General features: G+C 42.8%; 1 protein-coding gene across 1 annotated transcript; it reads right to left on the reverse strand.

Annotated features, from left to right (window-relative positions):
- Window positions 1-1,517: 1,517 nt before the first annotated feature.
- Window positions 1,518-14,372, reverse strand: ANGPTL5 (angiopoietin like 5). The gene is made up of 8 exons (XM_032844093.1): window positions 14,241-14,372; window positions 12,528-12,672; window positions 10,797-10,900; window positions 10,217-10,310; window positions 8,018-8,118; window positions 6,253-6,373; window positions 4,000-4,185; window positions 1,518-1,837 (listed from the first exon to the last, which is right to left on the reverse strand). Exons 1-8 carry the CDS (start codon window positions 14,331-14,333, stop codon window positions 1,518-1,520), a joined length of 1,164 nt encoding a protein of 387 aa, XP_032699984.1. The 5' UTR covers window positions 14,334-14,372.
- Window positions 14,373-19,485: the final 5,113 nt, after the last annotated feature.

Raw genomic sequence — 19,485 nt, forward strand, 5'->3', positions numbered from 1 at the left:
TGCTTCAGATTCTCCCTCCCTCCACCTCCCACTCAGGCTTTCTCTCTCTCAAATAAATAAATAAAATCTTTTTTAAAAAAATCCCTTGGTGTTCTCTGGGTCTGCCGTTCCCTTAACCTCTGCCCAGGTGTTTCCATTCTGCGTTTACCCACAGTGTTCCCACAATCTGCCGGCCTTTACGGTGGATGAGCAGGCAAAGCCCCAGGACCTCGCCGTGCGGGTAAAGGAGAGGGTGCCTCTGAGCCTCCACGAGCACCCCAATGTCCAGCATCCACATGAGACACGGCGAGCTAAGTGACAAAATGATCTCCTGAATCTGTAGGTAGATGTGTTTCTGGAGCTCATGTCACTGCAGATGTCCAAACCAGCGGACCCTCAGCTCTGTGTTCCTCCAACCCAGCAGACGTCTCCCCCCTGCCGAGGCACAGAACCTCAGCGGTGCCTCCAGGAAATGCACGGGAGGCCAGGGAGAACCGTGCTCCCCACGTGCGACCTGACCCGTGCAGATCCGGGGTGTGACTTGGTCGCAGCCTTGAGAGGTGATCGGGGCGAAAGCCATCTTGCATGGTGACCCTGCCAGTTTTGCCCGTCCCTGAGCTCAGAGCAGATTCTCCATCCCGATCGAGCTCAGCCCTGTGTGGGCTGATGTCTCCCCTTGACCTACATCCTCACATGTATTTCTAACCCAGTCCGCGTCCCACCGCGGTGTGTCACCTAACTCTGGACCACGTTTGTTTCAGTTCAGTGCCGACTCTTGTCTCGCTTGTCTTTTCATCAATGACGGGCGCTCAGCTCAGGATGTCCCCTGCCGTAGTTCCGTGGAAGACGGAAGAGCTGCCTCTAGACCTCTGAGTCATGGCTTTCTCCATTGTTCTGCACGTAGTGCGGTTCCTGCCATTCCCGCTGGCTTCACACAGGATATAAAGGGTCCACACGTGCAGTACGTTTACTGCAAACTAGAGTAAAATTATTAACCACAATGAAATGAAAGAAAGGACTTTCTTTGTGCAGTAAACTCTTACTACCTGTAAGATATTGTGGAACCACCTGGAAATAGTAGTCTTTAAGCTGGATATATATATTAGCCTGCACAGTCATACCTTATATCAGCCTTCAGTAGAAATTATCTGTGGATTATAAAGTTAAGTGTTTCCAATGAATACAGAAATAACTGTGATGCTCTCTTCTATTTTCCTAACCATCTACTATAGTACATGTGCTTTGAAGAGAAGGGACAATTCTTTGAAAGGACAGTAGACTCCAGGAGGACAAGGTGAAATTCCCTTAAAACAAATTTTATTATGGATTGTTAATGCACTTAGTAGTAAAAGCATACATTGAGCCATGTTTTATAAAACTCTACAAAAGTAAAGATTTCTAATTAAACCCTTAACACCTAGATGTCATCTATATCAAATTCTGGCTGAAATGTTTGAAACAGTAAAAAAGAGAAACCATTTAAAATCCCTTCTGTATTATCAAAAATATCTACGCAATACACACAGTTGGAAAGGACATTACTTAAAATAAGGCTTGTAAGTTCTTCTGATCTTCATTGAAACAGATTTAATCCTGACGGGCACGTCGTTTCTGGTCCAAGTGCCCCACTGGATTCCAGCCGCAAGCGGTCTTCCGGGGAAGCGAAGAATGCCGTTTAGGTTCACTAGCCCACACCGGCTGAACCACCAGCCGGTGTTGTTCCTCAGGTGACTACAGCTTGTCACGGACTGACCCCCGACCAGGCACACAGGGCGACAGCCATCATTATCCACGTCCGATGTGCTGAAAGGCATGGCATTTTGGTTTTCTTCTTTTCTGAAGCCCCGGAAGGCATCGCCTGGGTAAAACAGATTTTGTTTGCGTGAGTACACTCAGACGCACTTCTTGTCCTTTTAACTGACCTTTACCCAACCTGTTGTTACAGAGCTTCGCATCTAGAGCTAAGGTTTCAGTTATTTTCTACCGCGTATGGGTATGAAAATCTCTCCTCCAGACTGCAGTATAGCAGAATCTGGAAATGAGTTCTGCAGCAGGACAGGTGTCTGTCAGTGGATATTTGATATAAAATCACAATCCAGCTGGAACTTTGGCTCTGGAGACAGAGTCAGATCAGTGAGGCCAAAAATGATGCTGTAGAAACCTGTCATTCTCTGGGGAAGGGTCATATGGTACTTGGTTAATTTAGGAAAAAGAAATAATAATTTAGAGAAAATGATAATTTCTATAATTTCTGTGCTTTCAAATCCCACATTGGGTGTAGAGATGACTTACAAATAAAATCCTTAAAAAATAATACTATACTATACTATACTATAATATAATATAATATAATATAACATAATGCATAGGTCCATTTTTAAGAACCAGCCCAGGAAAACTCACTGCCATGTTTCCTGTGAGAGAATACTTAGAACATGACACTGTTTTCTCTGAGAACCCAAAGAAAGCTCTCTCAAGTTTTAGAATCCAGAATATTTGTGCTCCTGGAACAACTGTGTTGTTCCAAAGTTCAAATTTCGTATTTCTATCTTTGCTCTGAGGTCAGAATCAAATGTGCAGCTCACCTCCACCATGCACCTGATCACACGTAACCCCCCCCCCAGTTTTATCTGTGTTTTATCTTTATGTTCTACCAACACCTTTTCTTTATCTCGATTGGATTATGTGATCATCTGTTGAAAGTCCCTTCACCTTATTGGGAAAATGAGGAGTATTTTCTGAGAGCAAGTCTGAGGGCTCTGTGACGAAAAACTTGTGTCATTATAAATCGTATCCTCAAGACCCTCGTCCAGTAGAGAAACCCACAGAAACGTCTCCTAACATAACAGGGTCCATACTGAGTTTTCCTCTTTTACAGATGCAGCATGAAAAACCACATACTGTAACTCTCGAAACTTTTCCTTCTATACCGAGATTGGAATTTCAGACTGTCACCTAATATCCCAGGGCTAAGCCCCTTTGGATGTCAGGGACCCCAAGCTTGCCCAGCCCTCCCTCACACTCAGCCGTTTTCCTCCCTCGGTGCTTGGCTCAAACAGCTGTCTTTGCCAACATCCATTGGCCAGAAAGCCCGTCCCTTCTTCCAAGTACAGATTAGTGGGATCAAGAACAAGGATGCCACCATCTCCGTCTGTGGATACAAACACCTGGGCCCACGCTTCCTGAATCAGTTCTGCAGTAGTGTTACTTTTGAAAAACCTCCCCACGTTGAATTTCACATTACTCCTCGTTAGAAACTACCCTTCCTGGATCAGTCAGCTGGGATCCTCCTCTCCCTCTGTGAATCCCCAAAGCTCTGTCGATACTCAGTATTCCAAGTTTTTGGTGTTCTTTATCCTCCCACTGTATTGTACTCGGTTAAAGAACTGGAAACGTATCTCACTTGTAAATATACACAATAAACAAGTGCCACGATGAGTAAATTAGGAGAGTTGAATTTGGTATGAACTCAAATTTAAGATCTCAGCATCGAATCATAAATTTGACATGAAGAATTACATTTATTTGGAAATGAGTAGATGCACCAAAGTATAGTGGGAGGAAAATAACCCACTAATCTAGTTGTTCCATCAACCTGGCTTCTTGCCCTGGCTCAGGTGTGACGAGCTGGGACTCGTGGGCAAGTCCCTTAACCTTTCAGGTTCTTCAGCTGGAAAGTGAGAAGAACGGAGATCAGCTCTGACACTCTACCATTTCTAAATGCCAGATTGTCAGAACATGAAAACGTCAGCAGTTCCTTCCCAGCCTGGCCCACTCACTCTCCCAAAGAGTCAACTGCAGCCACACACGGAAAGTAAGTTTTAAAGAGTAGAAGCTCTTCAAAATCATGGGGTAGTTCAATGGTCACAGCAGGGCTTCAAAACTGAGTTTTCTCCTTTCTAATCTGCTCGTTACCAGTTATGTGTCCTAGACCAAGAGAAACGCATTACTTTGTCTTCGCCTGTTACTGAGTCAGCTGTATTTAAATATCCTGCATGATCTGGGGAATAAAAAACTTACCAGCATTTCCTGAATACCGTCCTAAGTGCATCTTAAAAAATCTTGTTTCGTCTTCTAGCCAAAAGTTATCATATGACGCATAAGCAACGGTGTCATCTTCCGATTCCAATGTAATATACAGCATAAAACTGGTATTTTTCTGATTTACTATATAAAAAATCTTTTTTAGTCCTAGCCAAAATTCGCCTGTTAAAAAAAAAGGTTTTTTACATATTTCAATACAACTTAGAATAACCTTCATTATTGAGCATTTGCTGTTGTTCAGTTTTTAACACTGAAGGGGCTCACCTAAATTATTTGAGAGACTAGATGGTCCTCGCTCAAGTTATCAGTGTTTGCCTAATTTACAAAATATATATAGATATATATGTATTTGTATATGCATCCATATGTATGTATACATGCAGTACACAATGTGTGCGTGTATATGTAAGTGTATGTATTATGTGTGTATGTACACACGCACACACATACAGTCCTCCCCCTTCTACTTTACCAGACTGGGGTAACTAGACTGCTTTATGTTTATCTCACCAAAACAAACTCAAAAATCCACTTAATGACTAATGAAAATTTCAAGATTTACCTCAAGGTATGTCAACAAAAAAGCTGTTGAAATATTATGGCAGGTAACAAAATGATGTGTGCCCATAAATGTTAAGTTTCAAACTCCAAATCAGCAGCTCCTAAGGAAACATTTCCTGAACACGCTCAGTTGAAATTACTTTTTCTGTCTTTCAGAATGATGCCCGGTGAATAAGCGTTTCTTCGCTAGAATGCAGCGTGTCGGCTTCCAGTGAATAATCATGTTATGTCATGTGGTGAATGAAAATGCGTTCCAGGAAGAATGAGGAAACTCGGGGCTGGGACAGCATGCTCCCTGCATGGTCTAGCCTCGGGCTTTGGACCTCCCCCTGTACACCTTGGCATGGCCTCTGCTCTGACATACTTTCCCCCAATGAATCCTGAGGTGACTGAAGGAAGGACAGGTCTAGAGGAAGCCAACTCCGGAGAGTTAGGGGCGGAGAGACCAGCACTCACACCGTGGAAACCCTGGGTAAGATGCCAAGTTCCCCTCCAGGGCTGACGGGGGCGCTCTAACTGCACACCCTCTAGGAAGTGAAAATTGCCCTGAAGGACAGGAAGGAAGGGGAATGGACCACTTGGTGTCTCCAGTCCATGACACTCCATTATACGTGTCCTCACCATCTTGCCCCTCTACCCAAACCCTAATTTGAGTTTACAATGTATTTTCCTTAATCCCAAGTTTATTTTTTAAACTATACCCAGTACAGCCTGTTCCCCTGAGATACACCCGCCTGAAGACCTTTGTCTCAAAACTCAGATAATTTCTCCTTAGAAATAAGCATCAAGTGAGAAGGATGACAATTCAGAGCCTGTAGATCTAGGGCTACTGAAATCAGGAGGTAGCCCTTGCCAGAAAACTAGAGGCAACACTGAGAACATACAGTATCTTAACCAGCCGCCTTCGTAACACTTTATAACATGTGACGTCCTTTCTAAAATCATCAGCGTGCAGTTGGGATTGTAGCAAGAGAACTGACACTGCCGCTTACTAAATCCTTGGATGATGTTATTACGGGATGTTACAGCTTTTAAATTAGAACAGTAACTTAAGATAAGCACTTAAGCATGAAAGTGGTCAAAATCTCCTGCAAAACTTCCAACAAAGTTAAAATTCTGCAGTGTTCAGACGTCCTGGCATTCCCATCTGCCAGCGAAAGTAATGCTGTCATGTGGCATAATGTGAACAGATTTCACAATGCCCTCGGGGTGTACAGTTTTCAACTGTTGAGCACAGGGAGTTTTACTGATATTTTTATAAACTATTACTCCAAGGTCATGTCATTTGAATTTGTACTGCCGTGCTCCTCAATTCTCCCTTCGCAGAGACATACCACTCAGGGCAAACATTTCAAGGTTCACGACAGCCCAGCCCGCCCATTCAGTGTTTCATTCCACAAATAGTTGTTGAGCATCTCCTGGAATTCTGCTAGGGGCAGAGTAAATACTTAATAAATACCCAGGTTAGAACTTTCACTCAGTGCCAATTTAAAGATAAGGATTTCCAGATCCCAAATGAAGACCCACTCATTCTAAGTAATATGAATGAAGAGAAAGTAATTTGAGAGAGAGGATATGCTGTTTTTGCTAATGATGTGACCAACAGAGGTACAGTACACAGGTCTCATGCCGAGAAGAAGAAAAAAAAGAGGAGAACTAAAACCCGACCTAAAAGATCACCAAATCCATCCAGATAATCACACCAGAGCCTTTGGAAATCAACGATCCCGTCAACCCTTTTCTGTATCACAGTCCATCCACCTCCTCGGTAATCCATATCACACATTACCTAAAACAGACGCAGAAAAGACAACAATTATATACCATCCTCTTCATTTGTTGACATAAAACTCATGCTTCACCCTTAAGCCTAGAGAACGGGAAGAGTGTCCCACTGAAAGTTCCAGTGTAGCTGTGTGGGCCTCATGTATTCAGATGTAAATCTCTGGAAATAATGCTGTGTGTTTTAAGCAAACGCGTGGTTAAGCGGATCGCAGTCCCTGGGGCAGCCATCCGCTCACGTGCAAAGCGTCGGACTCTCGTATTCCTCAATGCTGTGGTATTTTCCAGGGGAGGGGTAGTGCTACCAGGTCTGCTGTGGCAGAGCGAGGTATCTGCAGATTAAGCCCTCCCTTCCGTGAAAACACTGCTTTTTTAAGTGTCCATTAAATATGCCCGTGCACCTGTCTTTGATTACTCTTTTCTCCAACAGCCCAGAGGCCCGTGTGCGGACTGGAAGCGGCACACAGAAAGTGTGACCTGTGTCCCCACCTCGCCAGGGCTTCTGGCTGCACCTGTCAATGCCCCAAGAGGACAGCTGAACAGACCCAGAGGAGCGACCTGGGAAGAAAATCCAAGCAAGCATCCTCATCGGAAACTCCCTGCACACGCAGAAAGGCAGTGTGGAGAAAGTAAGGGAGTAACACCTTCCCACGACTTGGAAAGGTAATTGTGCTTCCCACTCTTGACAAAATTAGAAGCCTTCCCTCTCCACCTATGTTCAGGCTCATTTTTGAATCTGTAGGTGAAGCAGGTTAGGTAATTTTAAAATTATTTCCCACCTAAACCCCAATTTTTGGACGTGTTAGCAATAGATGATAAAGTAACGGTAGTAAAAAAATAAATAAATAATTTAGTAATTTCGGGATGAGAAAGTGATAGTATCTACTCAGGAGAAAAATCACTTTATTGTGTGATGAGATTATCAGTAAGGTGTGATAGTAACATCATAAACTTCCTTATGCACCAAAGAGTAATCAGGAAAAATTAGATATAATTTCCATGTTCTTTTATATGTACTACTAGGTTACTATTATACTGTGATATTATATATATCCTGTCAGTAGCAGTAATTTCTGATAGAAGTCTCTTCCAGAAAGCATAACACAGGACTACTAAAGGTAGACAGGAGGGTAATTTATCTAGACGGTTTTAATTTAAAAATGGTTTTGTTTAAAAAAAGATTTTCTCAATCTGTCTCAAACTTTAGTGAAAGGTTTTTTTATAATTATTAATGTCTTATATAATCACATAAAGTCATTTGTCACCTTCAGGCGTAGAAAGGGAAATCAAAGTTCCTGTAGCATGTTCTGTGGCAGAGCGCGCTACTTTCTGATACCCACAGCAGTTAAAGCAAGCATCTGTGTGCACGCTTCTGCCTACTGCGAAGACAATATAAGCTCCTAACATCGGATGGATTTCTTTCAAAGAGCACAAACATGTAACATCAAACGGAAAAGGGAAAGACTCTCAAGCTGTTTCACAGGTTCCTGGTTTGGGCAAAGAATTTCAGAAAACCGAAATTTGCAACTGGAACTTCTATCCATTTGTATGAAAAATTTCAAGAAAAAAATATTGAAACAATTGAATTCTTTATGTTAAGTAAGTAGATTGGCTGCTTATCCTGTTTCATATGATAAAGGGAAAATTTTACCTCAAACGGGTAACTAGATCCTTCCGGGTAGATTATATACAAACCACTTGGGGTTTTGGTGACAGAACCAATGGTATCTTTAATATCCGTACAATCTAAACCTAGAAAGGTAAAATCAGTGAGTTAGGGTATTTTCAAGGACACATTTAAGACTTAATCAGTTTACTGGAGAGATCTGACAGTGCTATCTGAAATTATAATTTCCATTAATGATATGATGATTTTAACTTCTTAGACATGAAAAGTGATTTTAATTTTAGAAATCAGGAGAAAATACATGCAAGAAATGGGATTAAGGAATTTATTCTGCTATAACCCTTCCCTAATAACATCGCTGTCAGTGATTAGCACTCCATACTGCTCTAGTGTTCATTTGGAAGCCACATTTATTTAATATACTTTATAGTTACATATTCTCTCACCCAATAAATAATGTTCTTTCCAGAATCTAACCTTCTTTTGGGGGCATAATGTGTAAAGAAAATCTATATGAATGGGAAGGAGAAACCTAAATGAATACATAGATTAACGAAAGTAACACATCCTTGACCACTGGAAACTTCAGAGACACTACAGGGGAACTGCCATTATAAGGGCCAAAGTGAGAGGACAGGGAAATCAGTCTCTCCACCAAGAAGAAGTTGTGCTTGAGGCCAGAGCCTGCTCTGAAGCCAACAGTTAGGACTGGAACACTTGGTAACCATCCTCTGCAAAGATCCCACTTCCCAGGGGACTGTAAGCATATTATGCAGATATGGATATTACATTTTCTTCTAAGATACTTTGTAGTATCTTTTATAAGTGTAATAAAATAAACGCAACCCTTACACTGCTAATTACCCGGAGAAACAAACACATGCGAGCCTGAGACTCCAAAACCAGAAGCCTGGGTGAGAGTCTGAGCCCTATTCCTTCTCAGCCAAGAACCCAAGAACCCGTAGCTAGGTCACGCAACCCCCTTTCTTCTTCTCTCATTGTAACAGTACTATCTACTTCACAGTGTTACTTTGGCGATTACATAGTGGGGCATAATAGAAAGCACAGTGCCTGGCAAACAGTACTTATTCAGAAAATGTTATGTAGCAAAAATCAGCTGTTAACCATTGTTTGCTTCCCTCTTTATTTCCAGAAGACATGGATTTGTCGCCTTTGTTCTGAATTGCAAAGAGACATTTGTACAGAAGCTCACACTCAGAGACAGGGTAGGTGCTCACAGCAGAGGACTGGTCTGGGTGGGAACACGCTGCCCCATTGCCACCCAAATAAACGTGAGCATACTCTTTAGCTTTTTCTGGGCTGCGTGTTCCTCCTCTGATGGTGGCCATCCTCACAGCAAAGCCTTACGTCCTCTTATGGTGCACCAGCCACTATTTGAAGAGCTTTTCTGGCACTTGGTCGTGTCATCCTTGCAACAACTGTAGGAGGTAAGTGCTCTCGCCGGTTTGCCGGTACGGAAACTGCACGAGGCAGTGGAAGGCGGGCGGTTCAGCCGCGGAGCCCACACTCCCAACTACATGAGGCACACCAAACCAATTTAAAATAAAATAACACATGGAAGTGCCCGTCTCACACCTGACACTTAGGAGATTCTCAGCAATTGTTTATTTCCTCCCATTGTGAAGAAGAAAGACCAGACCGTAGCCCTCAACAATATTACTTACTCGGAGCTCTGTTAGAAAGTCATATTTATGAGATATGATACAGTATTTTCCTTAGAAACCCAGGCCTCTAGGAGTTACTATGCTATATTTTTATACAAAAAGCTCTACATGCCACTTCATTTCTGTCTTTAAGTTTCTTTTTCTTTTCAAATTTTACGTTCCAATCTGAAGTACTTGCAACAGATCAAAAATGCTCTGTACACGTGGAAAGACCCTGAAACCTTCTTCTAACTAAAGATTAGTCATGAATGAAACGTAGGTCAGCCCAGGAAGGACGTCCCTGAAACCGTGGGGTTTGCAACAGGCCCGGGAGGCACCTTTGGCTGAGCGCGGGCCTTCAGGAGCTGGAAAACCTTCCCACCTGGGGACCGCTCATTGCTGGGACTGGAGTCTGCCCCGCCAGGTAGGACACCCCCAGTCTGTCCGGTAAAGCAAGCTGTGTTTGTAAACACGTCCTCCAAAGGCACCCGGCCGGCCGCGGGGAAGCTTGAAGCAATTAAAGGCGACTGGGAAAAGTCTGAAACAGCAAAGTTCTCACCATGCGACTGCACCGGCCTGTGAGGAAAAGGCTCCAGCGGCCTTCGGAGGACTTCTGTGGTCAGGAGGAGGACCCGGTTCGTGAGCTCGTTAACCTGAACACACGGGCGCACCTTTAAGCATTCTATACTCAAACAAACCCCTAACGCTGAATTCTACAGCGGGTCTCCCCCAGCTTCTTACAACCCCAGCTCTGCAGTCTATAATAATGCCCACTGCCCCCTGCCCTCCACCGTGGCCCCCGTCCCTGCAGCAAAGCCAACAGGGTCCCTGCAGGTGTGGCCCGTACCGGCCCCGCCCGGGCGGTGAACAGCCCTGCAGGCCCCCAGCCTGGCCCTGCCAGCTCCCTGCTCGCACCTGGCAGGGCTCCGGGCGGGGCTGCGGGGTGCCACGTAGGGCCTGCGTCTGCCTGTTCTCCTCCCAGCACCGGCCCCTTGTCCGCCTGAGGCTTGCTGCCATGCCTCTACCGGAGGAGGGCCTGAACACGCGTCCGGACCTGAACGCGCCACGGAATGAAGCCGCTGGGCCTCTGACCGTGTGGGCAACAGGTGCCCCAACAAGGCGGCCGCGCGGATCCGTACCTGATTGGATAAATAATCCAAGGAACTCTGTTGCTCGTCCATCATATTTCTTAGCAGCTTTTTGGTACTCCGGGTGTAGGAAACAATAGAATTTTGCAAATTTCCTTAAATCATAATGAAAAGTGTTTGCTAAATATTAGATTGTTAGAGAGAATAGAGTGAAAGAAAGATCCTGAATTTTATGTGATTTGGGATAAATATGTAGACACAATAATATCTCAGTCTATCTAAAGGCTCCAGTTAGTATAATTTTCAGTTAACTCGGGATTAACAAAGAAAACAACTGTCTTAGTACATTTTAATGAAACTGTTCTAATAGTTTAGTTGACCCCCAGGTAATTTAAGCTCATGTAACAGAGGGACAACATTCTCAATATTAATTCTCACTTCATAAGATGAGAGATAGAAAAGCAGGAGGTCTAGAAGTCCTCAATTCTTACCACATAAGAACATAAAAAGCAATAATCCATATCATGCAAGTTAATTTTCAAAATAAATCTTTCTCTTAATTTGTTATATTAATGCTGTATGTTTTCACACAAACAAATAGCAAACACAAATACACACCAATACCAAGTCTTAGCTGAAGTTTCAGTTGGTTGGTTTCTGATTGAACTTTTACTGTATATTTCTTATATATTTTTCTTTTTTAAACTATTTTTTATTTTAAAGCAATCGTATTCTTAGAAGGGTTGCCAGAGCAGCACAGGTGACCCCAATCACTGGAGAGCGGCTGCTGCGACGTCTCTGCATATCAACCTGCACTTCCTCCGCAAAGACGTTCTCTCCAACACAGCCCTCAAAATCGGTAACTATGCATCCAGGACGCACACTTCCCAGACCAGTCACGGTGACAGTGTCCTTTACAACAAAAACATCTACATAGTATTGAACGACGACTTTATTTCTGTGTTCCTGATTTTCACTCTCCCAGCAGATTCGTTAATACCCCAGCTTCATCCCTCTTTTGTACTTTCCGTCTCTCACTTTCTGTTAGATTCTTCCTGGATGCAGACATCTGTCCTAAGGGACACACGGGCCACTCAATCACCAGAGAAACCACAGACGCTCGTGTTGCAGCCCATAGTCGGGCCTAGGACGTGCCCCCTGGAGGAGCTAGCCCGGAGCATCACCCCCTCCCTCGCCGATCCCTTTTCTTACATCTCACAGGTAATAGACCCTGGAAACTCCTGCACTGTTGCTGAATAGTTTTAAACAAAAATCAAGACTTTGCACGTCTGTTTTTATGGTTTGCTACATAAATTTGTAATAGACCTATTGGAGCAGCTATTCCTCCTCAAAACTAAGGTGCAATTTCCTAGTGGCTCAGAGGGAAGATTGAAAATAGCCATTGGCAGATTGACAACACGCCCTCGGTGCCCTCTGCCCTCTTCAGGCAGCAGGTGCCACCAGGCTGCATACTAGAAGGATCCATTCGTTCACTCACCAAATATTTACTAAGCACCTACTATGTGCCGAACACAGAAAACCTCCGGCCTAGGGTGATCAAGATATATATAAAATGACCCAAACACATCAAGGAAGGCACGTGACATGCTGGGTGTCACACGCACCTGATGAATTACTGGACACCACATGTGAAACTAAGGACACTAACTGAATTTAAATTTTTAAAAAATGACCCAAACAAAGCTAAGGTCTATTTCCTTCTATGTATACCCTAGAAATAATAAACCATATGCCCTTATAGTTGTCATTTTTAATACTTACTACACATAAAATGTTTTTCTTCTCGCGTGATTTTAATTTTATCATCACATGACTCCTCACAGTCTCCCTTATAAAGAGTATCATCACTTTTACTCCCATCTTTTGCATCAGATACACCTTCTACAACGTTCACTGATGGAGAATCCTTTACATTAAAAAAATAGAAATAAGAAAACAATATATGAAGTACGTTCCATAGACAAAAGTAATACGAAGAGCACATGGAAAAGATGACATTTCAGGATGTACACAGGGATGATTGTTAGAAAAGAGAACAACAATGAACGGGTTAGTTAAACTTCCACAAATAAGCCTTATGGGTAAATTTTAGGTAAGAATAAAAAGTATATGTTAATTCAGTATTTTTGCTCTGCCTTTTTCTTCTCCAATTCCTAAAGGATATGTTTAGGGTCTACTTTCAGTAGTGGCTCCGTGGCCTTGACCTTGAACTTTGGTGCATTCCCTTGCCCAGGAGTCCATCCTCCAGGCATCCATCTGGCCGTCTGAAGTTCCTTAACCAGGACTAAAAAGGTTCCCTGAGAGATGTACACGTCTATGCCAAACGGACTTTCTGCCAGCAGCTATTAAGAATTGGGGCCTTGGGGAGGGGGATATGAGGAAGGCATGTTGCAATAAGCTAGCTAGCTACAGATTTGAAAGGTCAAGTTCTCACTGATTTGAAACATATCAATGACAACAGTAAAAAAAGAAAAGAAAAAACAACCACGGAATTTTGCTTGGCAAAATCAACAACAGATGTCATCTTGGAAAGTCAACCACAGCTGCCATTCCAAACGTATTTATTTCTGTTGGTAAATCGTGGTTTTCCAATATGAAAAAATTCTTTGGTAGAAGTCACACAGATTTAAATAACTGCTATTTAAAAAAAATAGTAACAAGCTTTACCTTCCTTTGACCTGGATATTGAGAAAAAGGTAAAGAGCTAATCATATTATAAAAGATAGTTGTCCCAAAAAGACGCTGCCATTTTGTTACATTGACCTATTTTTAACTTCTTGCTCTTTCCCCTCTCCTCCTGTAATAACTGGCATATAGATGTTTTCAAACATGTGGGTCACAACCACATTTTTTCAGATCTAAATAAGGTTTTTAAATTTTTAGTATTTCAGGGAATCATGTTATTTTGTGTGGCTTTCCTAAAATTTATTCTTTCTTCAACCTTGGAACTTTGGGATTTCGTATTTTTACTATGGTAAATACATTGTATAACATTTTAAAATTATAAACCAATATTTGAATATGTACAGATTCAAATCCCCATCTACCAGAGTATTGCGTACACCTTATTAGCTCTGACAGTGACATTGTTTTAAATAAGTTTCTAATTTCCTAGGTAACCTTTCACAAGGCTGTATTTGAAATACAAATGTTTATAAAATACTCATTTTTTAAAATAGCAAACTGAATTTTTTATTACCTATCAGATAGTTCCTTATCAAAGTTAACCCAAAAGTTGCTGGCTAGTTTTTAACCTAAGCCTATAATTTCTTTAAAATGTTTTTCATTAGCCATGTGTTAAGTGTCAGTCCTCAGTTTATGGTTTCTTAAGTTTAAAAATAATCTCATTTAAGCCGTCTCAGCATTTCTAATTAAACTCTTTAATTCTTCCACAATTATATTCAAACTTCTAGTATATCTTGAAAACAATATAATCATACTTGCTAGCTAAAACAATATTGCTGAAATTCTTACCGTAGAATGATGTACACGGTTACCTTGTGTAACTTCTCCACAAATAAAAATAAATGTATTTAAGAATAAAAGTGAAGCTTGAGGAAGATACATCGTATTCTTTTTGGAGAAATGAAAAACTTCTTCAAGTATCAGTCCTCTCTCTGTGGAAAGAGCTGCAGTGCATAGAGTCTGCAGTTAAAACCTTCTGGAAGGTGTTCAACAAAAACAGAAGCCAATACTTACTGGTTTCCATGCCCTCGTTTGAAACAACACCCTTCGTATGAAAAACAAGGTAGCCTGTAGAGATCCTGTCATTTTCAAGTTATACCAACCTTTTTTTAATGACTGTATGCCTGCTGTTAGAATACAGGCAATAACTAGGTAAATAAGCTAATAAATAAAGCATGAATTTATAAGCCCATCTAATGTTTATGAGTAGGGTTTTGGGGGGTTTTGGAAAAAAAAACACCTTTGATAAAATATCCCTCAATAATTGTAAACCAGTGTGCATAAAATAGTAAGGAAGTAGACATGAATGATGGAGTAGGAAGAATGTTATATTGAAATTGTTTTTATAAAACACTAAGCAGAAATTTAATCAATGTGGACATCCTGGACACCTAACTCAGTATAAAGCACGCTTCTCCCTGAATTTAGCTATCAGTGATGGTCATATTAATCACATAAATGCCAAATATCTAGGACTCTGATTTGTATGTTTTATGTCTGTGTTACTAAAACTTCAGAAACTCTGAATGTCAGGGAACTATTATTGAAAATTCCCGCTCTCTGAGAGCTAATAGATCAATGAAGGTAATGAGTCCCCAAGAACCCCCTTTCATGATTCCTTCTTTTCATTATATACACACGCCTCAATATTCACTATATTAAAATAAAATAAAAGGATCCAAACCTTTCCTGAGTCTTGCTCCCTGTTCCAGATATTACGTTCTCCACTCCCTTTCCCAGACGGAGAACTACAGAGCACCAACGGCACATAGCGTCTCTGGGGCTGATAATGCTGACGGGCACAGTAGGCACTCCCATGCTGATTAATGAATTAAAATCTTCAAACAGGGCGCCTGGGTGGCTCAGTGGGTTAAAGCCTCTGCCTTCGGCTCAGGTCATGATCTCAGGGTCCTGGGATCGAGTGCCGCGTCAGGCTCTCTTGCTCACTGGGGAGCCTGTTTCCTTCTCTCTCTCTCTCTCTCCTGCCTCTCTGTCTACTTGTGATCTCTGTCTAAAATAAATAAATAAATAAATTAATTAAAATAAAAAATAAGATAAAATCTTCAAACAATTATGTATTCTCTGATGGTCCTTCCTCACCACCCACTATTACACCCAAACGCTCTTCCTCTTACTCTCACAGTTTCTCCAGGGGACAGCCTGAAGTGGCTGGGAGGATTGGCTCTGAGACCAACTGTCTGGGTTCCAATCTTGTTCCTGCCACGCCTTTGCTCTGGGATCTTAAGCAAAGATCTAATGTCACTATGGCTTAACTACTTCCTTTGTAGAATGAGGTTTATGCTGAGGAATCAGTGATTTAATATACATAAGCACTCAGCATGGTGCCTGGGAGAAAGCAGGGGTGACCATTATTCCTACTATTTGACTTGATCTGTAATGCGGTTCTAACATTAATGACACCATCAATGACCTTTATAATCTGTATGAGGCATTGATGAGCACTTAGCTTTAATCTGTGGTTGAAGTCTTATGAAACTGTAATGAATATGGCAGGATTTTGTAATTTTAAATCAGCCAGATGTTAAAATTCTTTGTCCTTTCATAGCTTTCCCAGAAACAAATCCAGGAAATTCTTACTGGAGCAAGAAAATACTTCAGCAGAAGATGGAAAAAAATTGGTCTCAGCCAAGATGAAAGTGAAAGCTCAGAAAATGGTCCCTCACAGGCTGCTTTGCATAACTTACAAGGTTATCACAGTATTCAAGTTAGGTAAGTTATATGGACATGCTTTGTAACCACAAAGGGGTTATTGTTTCTTTTGTAAACAGAACATCGTTAACAATTTATGAGGCATGTTAATGACCTTAGATGTCTACTAGGCATCTCCTCCCTAGCTCATGTCTGAAGCCCAAATCTTACTCCTTCCACTTTCAACCTGTTGCTCCCCATCTCAGTACGAGGCAGTACCCTTCATCCAGTTGGTCCAGCCCCAAATCACAGAGTCACATTTAATTCTTTTTTCACTCACATGAAACACAACCATTTCACCCCCTTGCCACCACCATTCATCAAGACCTCTTACCAGCCCAAGGCTTAAAATTCTGAACACTTCTGGGGCGCCTGGGTGGCTCAGTCGGTTATGTGACTGCCTTGGGCTCAGGTCGTGATCCCACTGTCCTGGGATAGAGCCTCCCGTGGGCTTCTGGTTCAGTGGGGAGCCTGCTTCTCCTTCTTCCTCTACCCCTTCCCCCACTTATGCTTGCTCTCTTTCCAATAAAAATAAAATCTCTAAAAATAAATAAAATTTGAACACTTCTTAGCACCTCAATTACCATCATCTTACTCCCAGCCTCCATTATCTCTCACCTACTATAACAACACTCAAACTAGTCTCATCGTGTCTAGTCTTATCAACTATGGTCTAAGCTTCCCTACAGTAGCTGGAGGGATTCTTTCTAAAAGTTAACTTAAGGTCATATTGTGCTCTAGCTCAAAACTCTCCGAGGGCTTCCTCTTCATTTGAGGTTGGATTTTACACTGATTCCTTGAATACCGTATCAGTCCCCACTAAACCTGAGGTACATCCCCAAAGCAGTTCTCCAATCTCGTGTGTTAGCACACTTCCCTTCCCTCACCCTGTTCTAGATGGTGTCTTCCTGCTGCTCTATGAACACAGCAAATGTAATTCTGCCCTCGGAGCCTTTTGTGCCAACAGCATCCTCTGCCTATAATATTCTACATCCGACTCTCTGAATGGCAGCCTCTTTCTTCATTTAGACTCTGCCCTAATTTCCTTTAATCAGAGGCTTTCCCTGAGCACCATTGCTAAAATAGAGCTCTATCAGTCTCTAGCCCGCTACAGTTCTCCATTTTTCCTCAGAGTACTTTTCACTACCTCATATATTCTGGGGGGAGGGGGGAGAGAAAAATGAATACAAGCTTCATGAGCATAGGGATTTTGAAGTTTTGTTCACCACTGTATCCCCAGCAGCTAGAAAGTCTTTGGCACATTCTAGATGCTCAATATACATTTCCTTAATAGAAGAATGAATTATATATGTTATAAAAGAATGAATAAAATATTTACAAAATAAAAATATTATTTAACATATACATAGTGTTATACTGTGGGTTTTTTTTTTAACATTTTATTTATTTATTTGACAGAGAGAGAGATCACAAGTAGGCAGAGGCAGGCAGAGAGAGAGGAGGAAGCAGGCTCCCTGCCAAGCAGAGAGCCCGATGCGGGGCTTGATCCCAGGACTCTGGGATCATGACCTGAGCCAAAGGCAGAGGCTTTAACCCACTGAGCCACCCAGGTGCCCCTATACTGTGGTTTTAAAGTACAAAAGAATTAAGCATTATACTCAATTCAGATGTCTCTTCTGACAAAATATAGAGATTTAGCATAACATTCTTTTTTTATTGCTTGAATCATACTTGACTTTCCTATCAAGAGATAAAGTTTACAAATGCCTCAAATTATCTATTGTCCAAATATCTAATCTTAAGCCCTCTTTTTTTAAAATCTAGGACTATACAACTTAAATAAATGTGGAAACTTGATTAATATTTTGAAGAAATAATTGAAAGGTTTAAAAGAAAACATACTGTGATTTTAAAAAGCTAACAACACTGTGTTTAAAATTTATCTTTTTCTTGGTCACCATTGCAAAGCAACATTTGAATGAAGAATAATTAATATGAATGAACATTTCTAGGCATTTGAGAAACCAAGACATGCTTCTTAATGCTAACAGTCCATGCAACAAAGCAAGAAAGTGCTTAGTAATTACAAAATGCCCAGCTAATAAGACAGTGAAAGCTCGATGCCTAACTACTCTCACCAGCAAATCCGGTCTTCTCACTTTTGCATGCACTTGGCAGTGCCGGCTTCTCTTACTCTGATTGAAAGACGCCCTAGAGAACAGTAGGAACAGAATCAAGGTCAACGCCATGGCTAGGCCGGTCTAAAATTTGCCAAGATAGCTAATGGTCTGTGTATACACATTTAGCCTTTCTTTGCCAAAATTATATATTCTATATTCTTGGCATTGTCCTGAGTATGTGCTTTGTGCGTTCAATCAAAACTGGGTATGTTGTGGTACTTTAAAATCTCTGTCACCAGATGACATTTCAATCTGGGTCACTGCATCCAACTTTGCAAAATCGGTCTTAAATAGTTTCAACGGGAAAGTTTATTGACCTCTAAAAATGAAATTAGTTCACAAAGGCAGAGACATTTTAATGCTGGGCGAGCGATTTTTATTGGGTTTGTGCGTTCTGCTTCCAATCCGGGAGTCTCCCCCCACCCCCACACACACACCTGGCTGAAACACAGTCGGGATTTATATGTAATTTCCTATTGAGCTCCAACCACAGTTTTCAGCCTTTTTTCAGAGTTTCGCTTGCAAAGCCATTACGCGGACGGCTCGGAAGTCACCGGGTTTGCGCCCTTCCCGCTGCCGCGGAGCTCTGCGCTGTGCGTGGGCGCACCCCCCCGGGGATCTCCGACTTAAATACCGACTCCTTCCAGGCCGCCGACGCGACGACGGGCCGTGTCCGAATCCTGCAGCCGCGGCAGGACCCGTCGCGAGTGGGGGCAGGGACAAGGCAAGAGAGAGACCGCGGAGGGGCCGGTGCGCGGACGCAGAGCGAGGGAAGTCGCCCATCAAGCGGAGGGAGGGGCGGTGTCTGGGGATCCGGACGCCCCCCAAGACCCCCAGCTCGAACCCCACAAGCTTCGGTGGTCCCACCGACAATCCCTACCCTCCTACCCTGAACGACCCCGCGGCAACCCTCCCACCGCTCGACACCCGCACAACACCCTCGGCACCAGGGAGTGAGGACTGAGCCGGGGACTCTCACGCCACGCAGCTCGGGGCTGCTGCGCAGACTCGTTCCCGCGAGGCCGGGCCCCGCCCACGCCGCCTATTGGCCGCCCTGCGCTTGGCCCCGCCCCGCCCCGCCCCGCGCCCGGGTTTCCGTCGCCAAGGACGCGGCGTCCGTTGGTTGCCAAGATGGCGGCGGCGTCCGCGGGGTTGCTGCCGCCCCCTCCGCCAGTGCCGGGCAA

This window comes from Lontra canadensis, unplaced genomic scaffold (genome assembly GCF_010015895.1).
Source record: "Lontra canadensis isolate GAN:19392208 unplaced genomic scaffold, GSC_riverotter_1.0 scaffold147, whole genome shotgun sequence".
Classification (NCBI taxonomy): Eukaryota; Metazoa; Chordata; class Mammalia; order Carnivora; family Mustelidae; genus Lontra; species Lontra canadensis.

Excerpts from the sequence above, each read along its gene's own strand:
- ANGPTL5 (XM_032844093.1), bottom strand. The coding sequence starts at position 14,333 with ATGTATCTTCCTCAAGCTTCACTTTTATTCTTAAATACATTTATTTTT. Across the intron at positions 12,673-14,240 it reads ACCGTGTACATCATTCTACG|GATTCTCCATCAGTGAACGT; the intron begins GTAAGAATTTCA and ends TTTAATGTAAAG. Across the intron at positions 10,311-10,796 it reads TGGATTATTTATCCAATCAG|GTTAACGAGCTCACGAACCG; the intron begins GTACGGATCCGC and ends CCGTGTGTTCAG.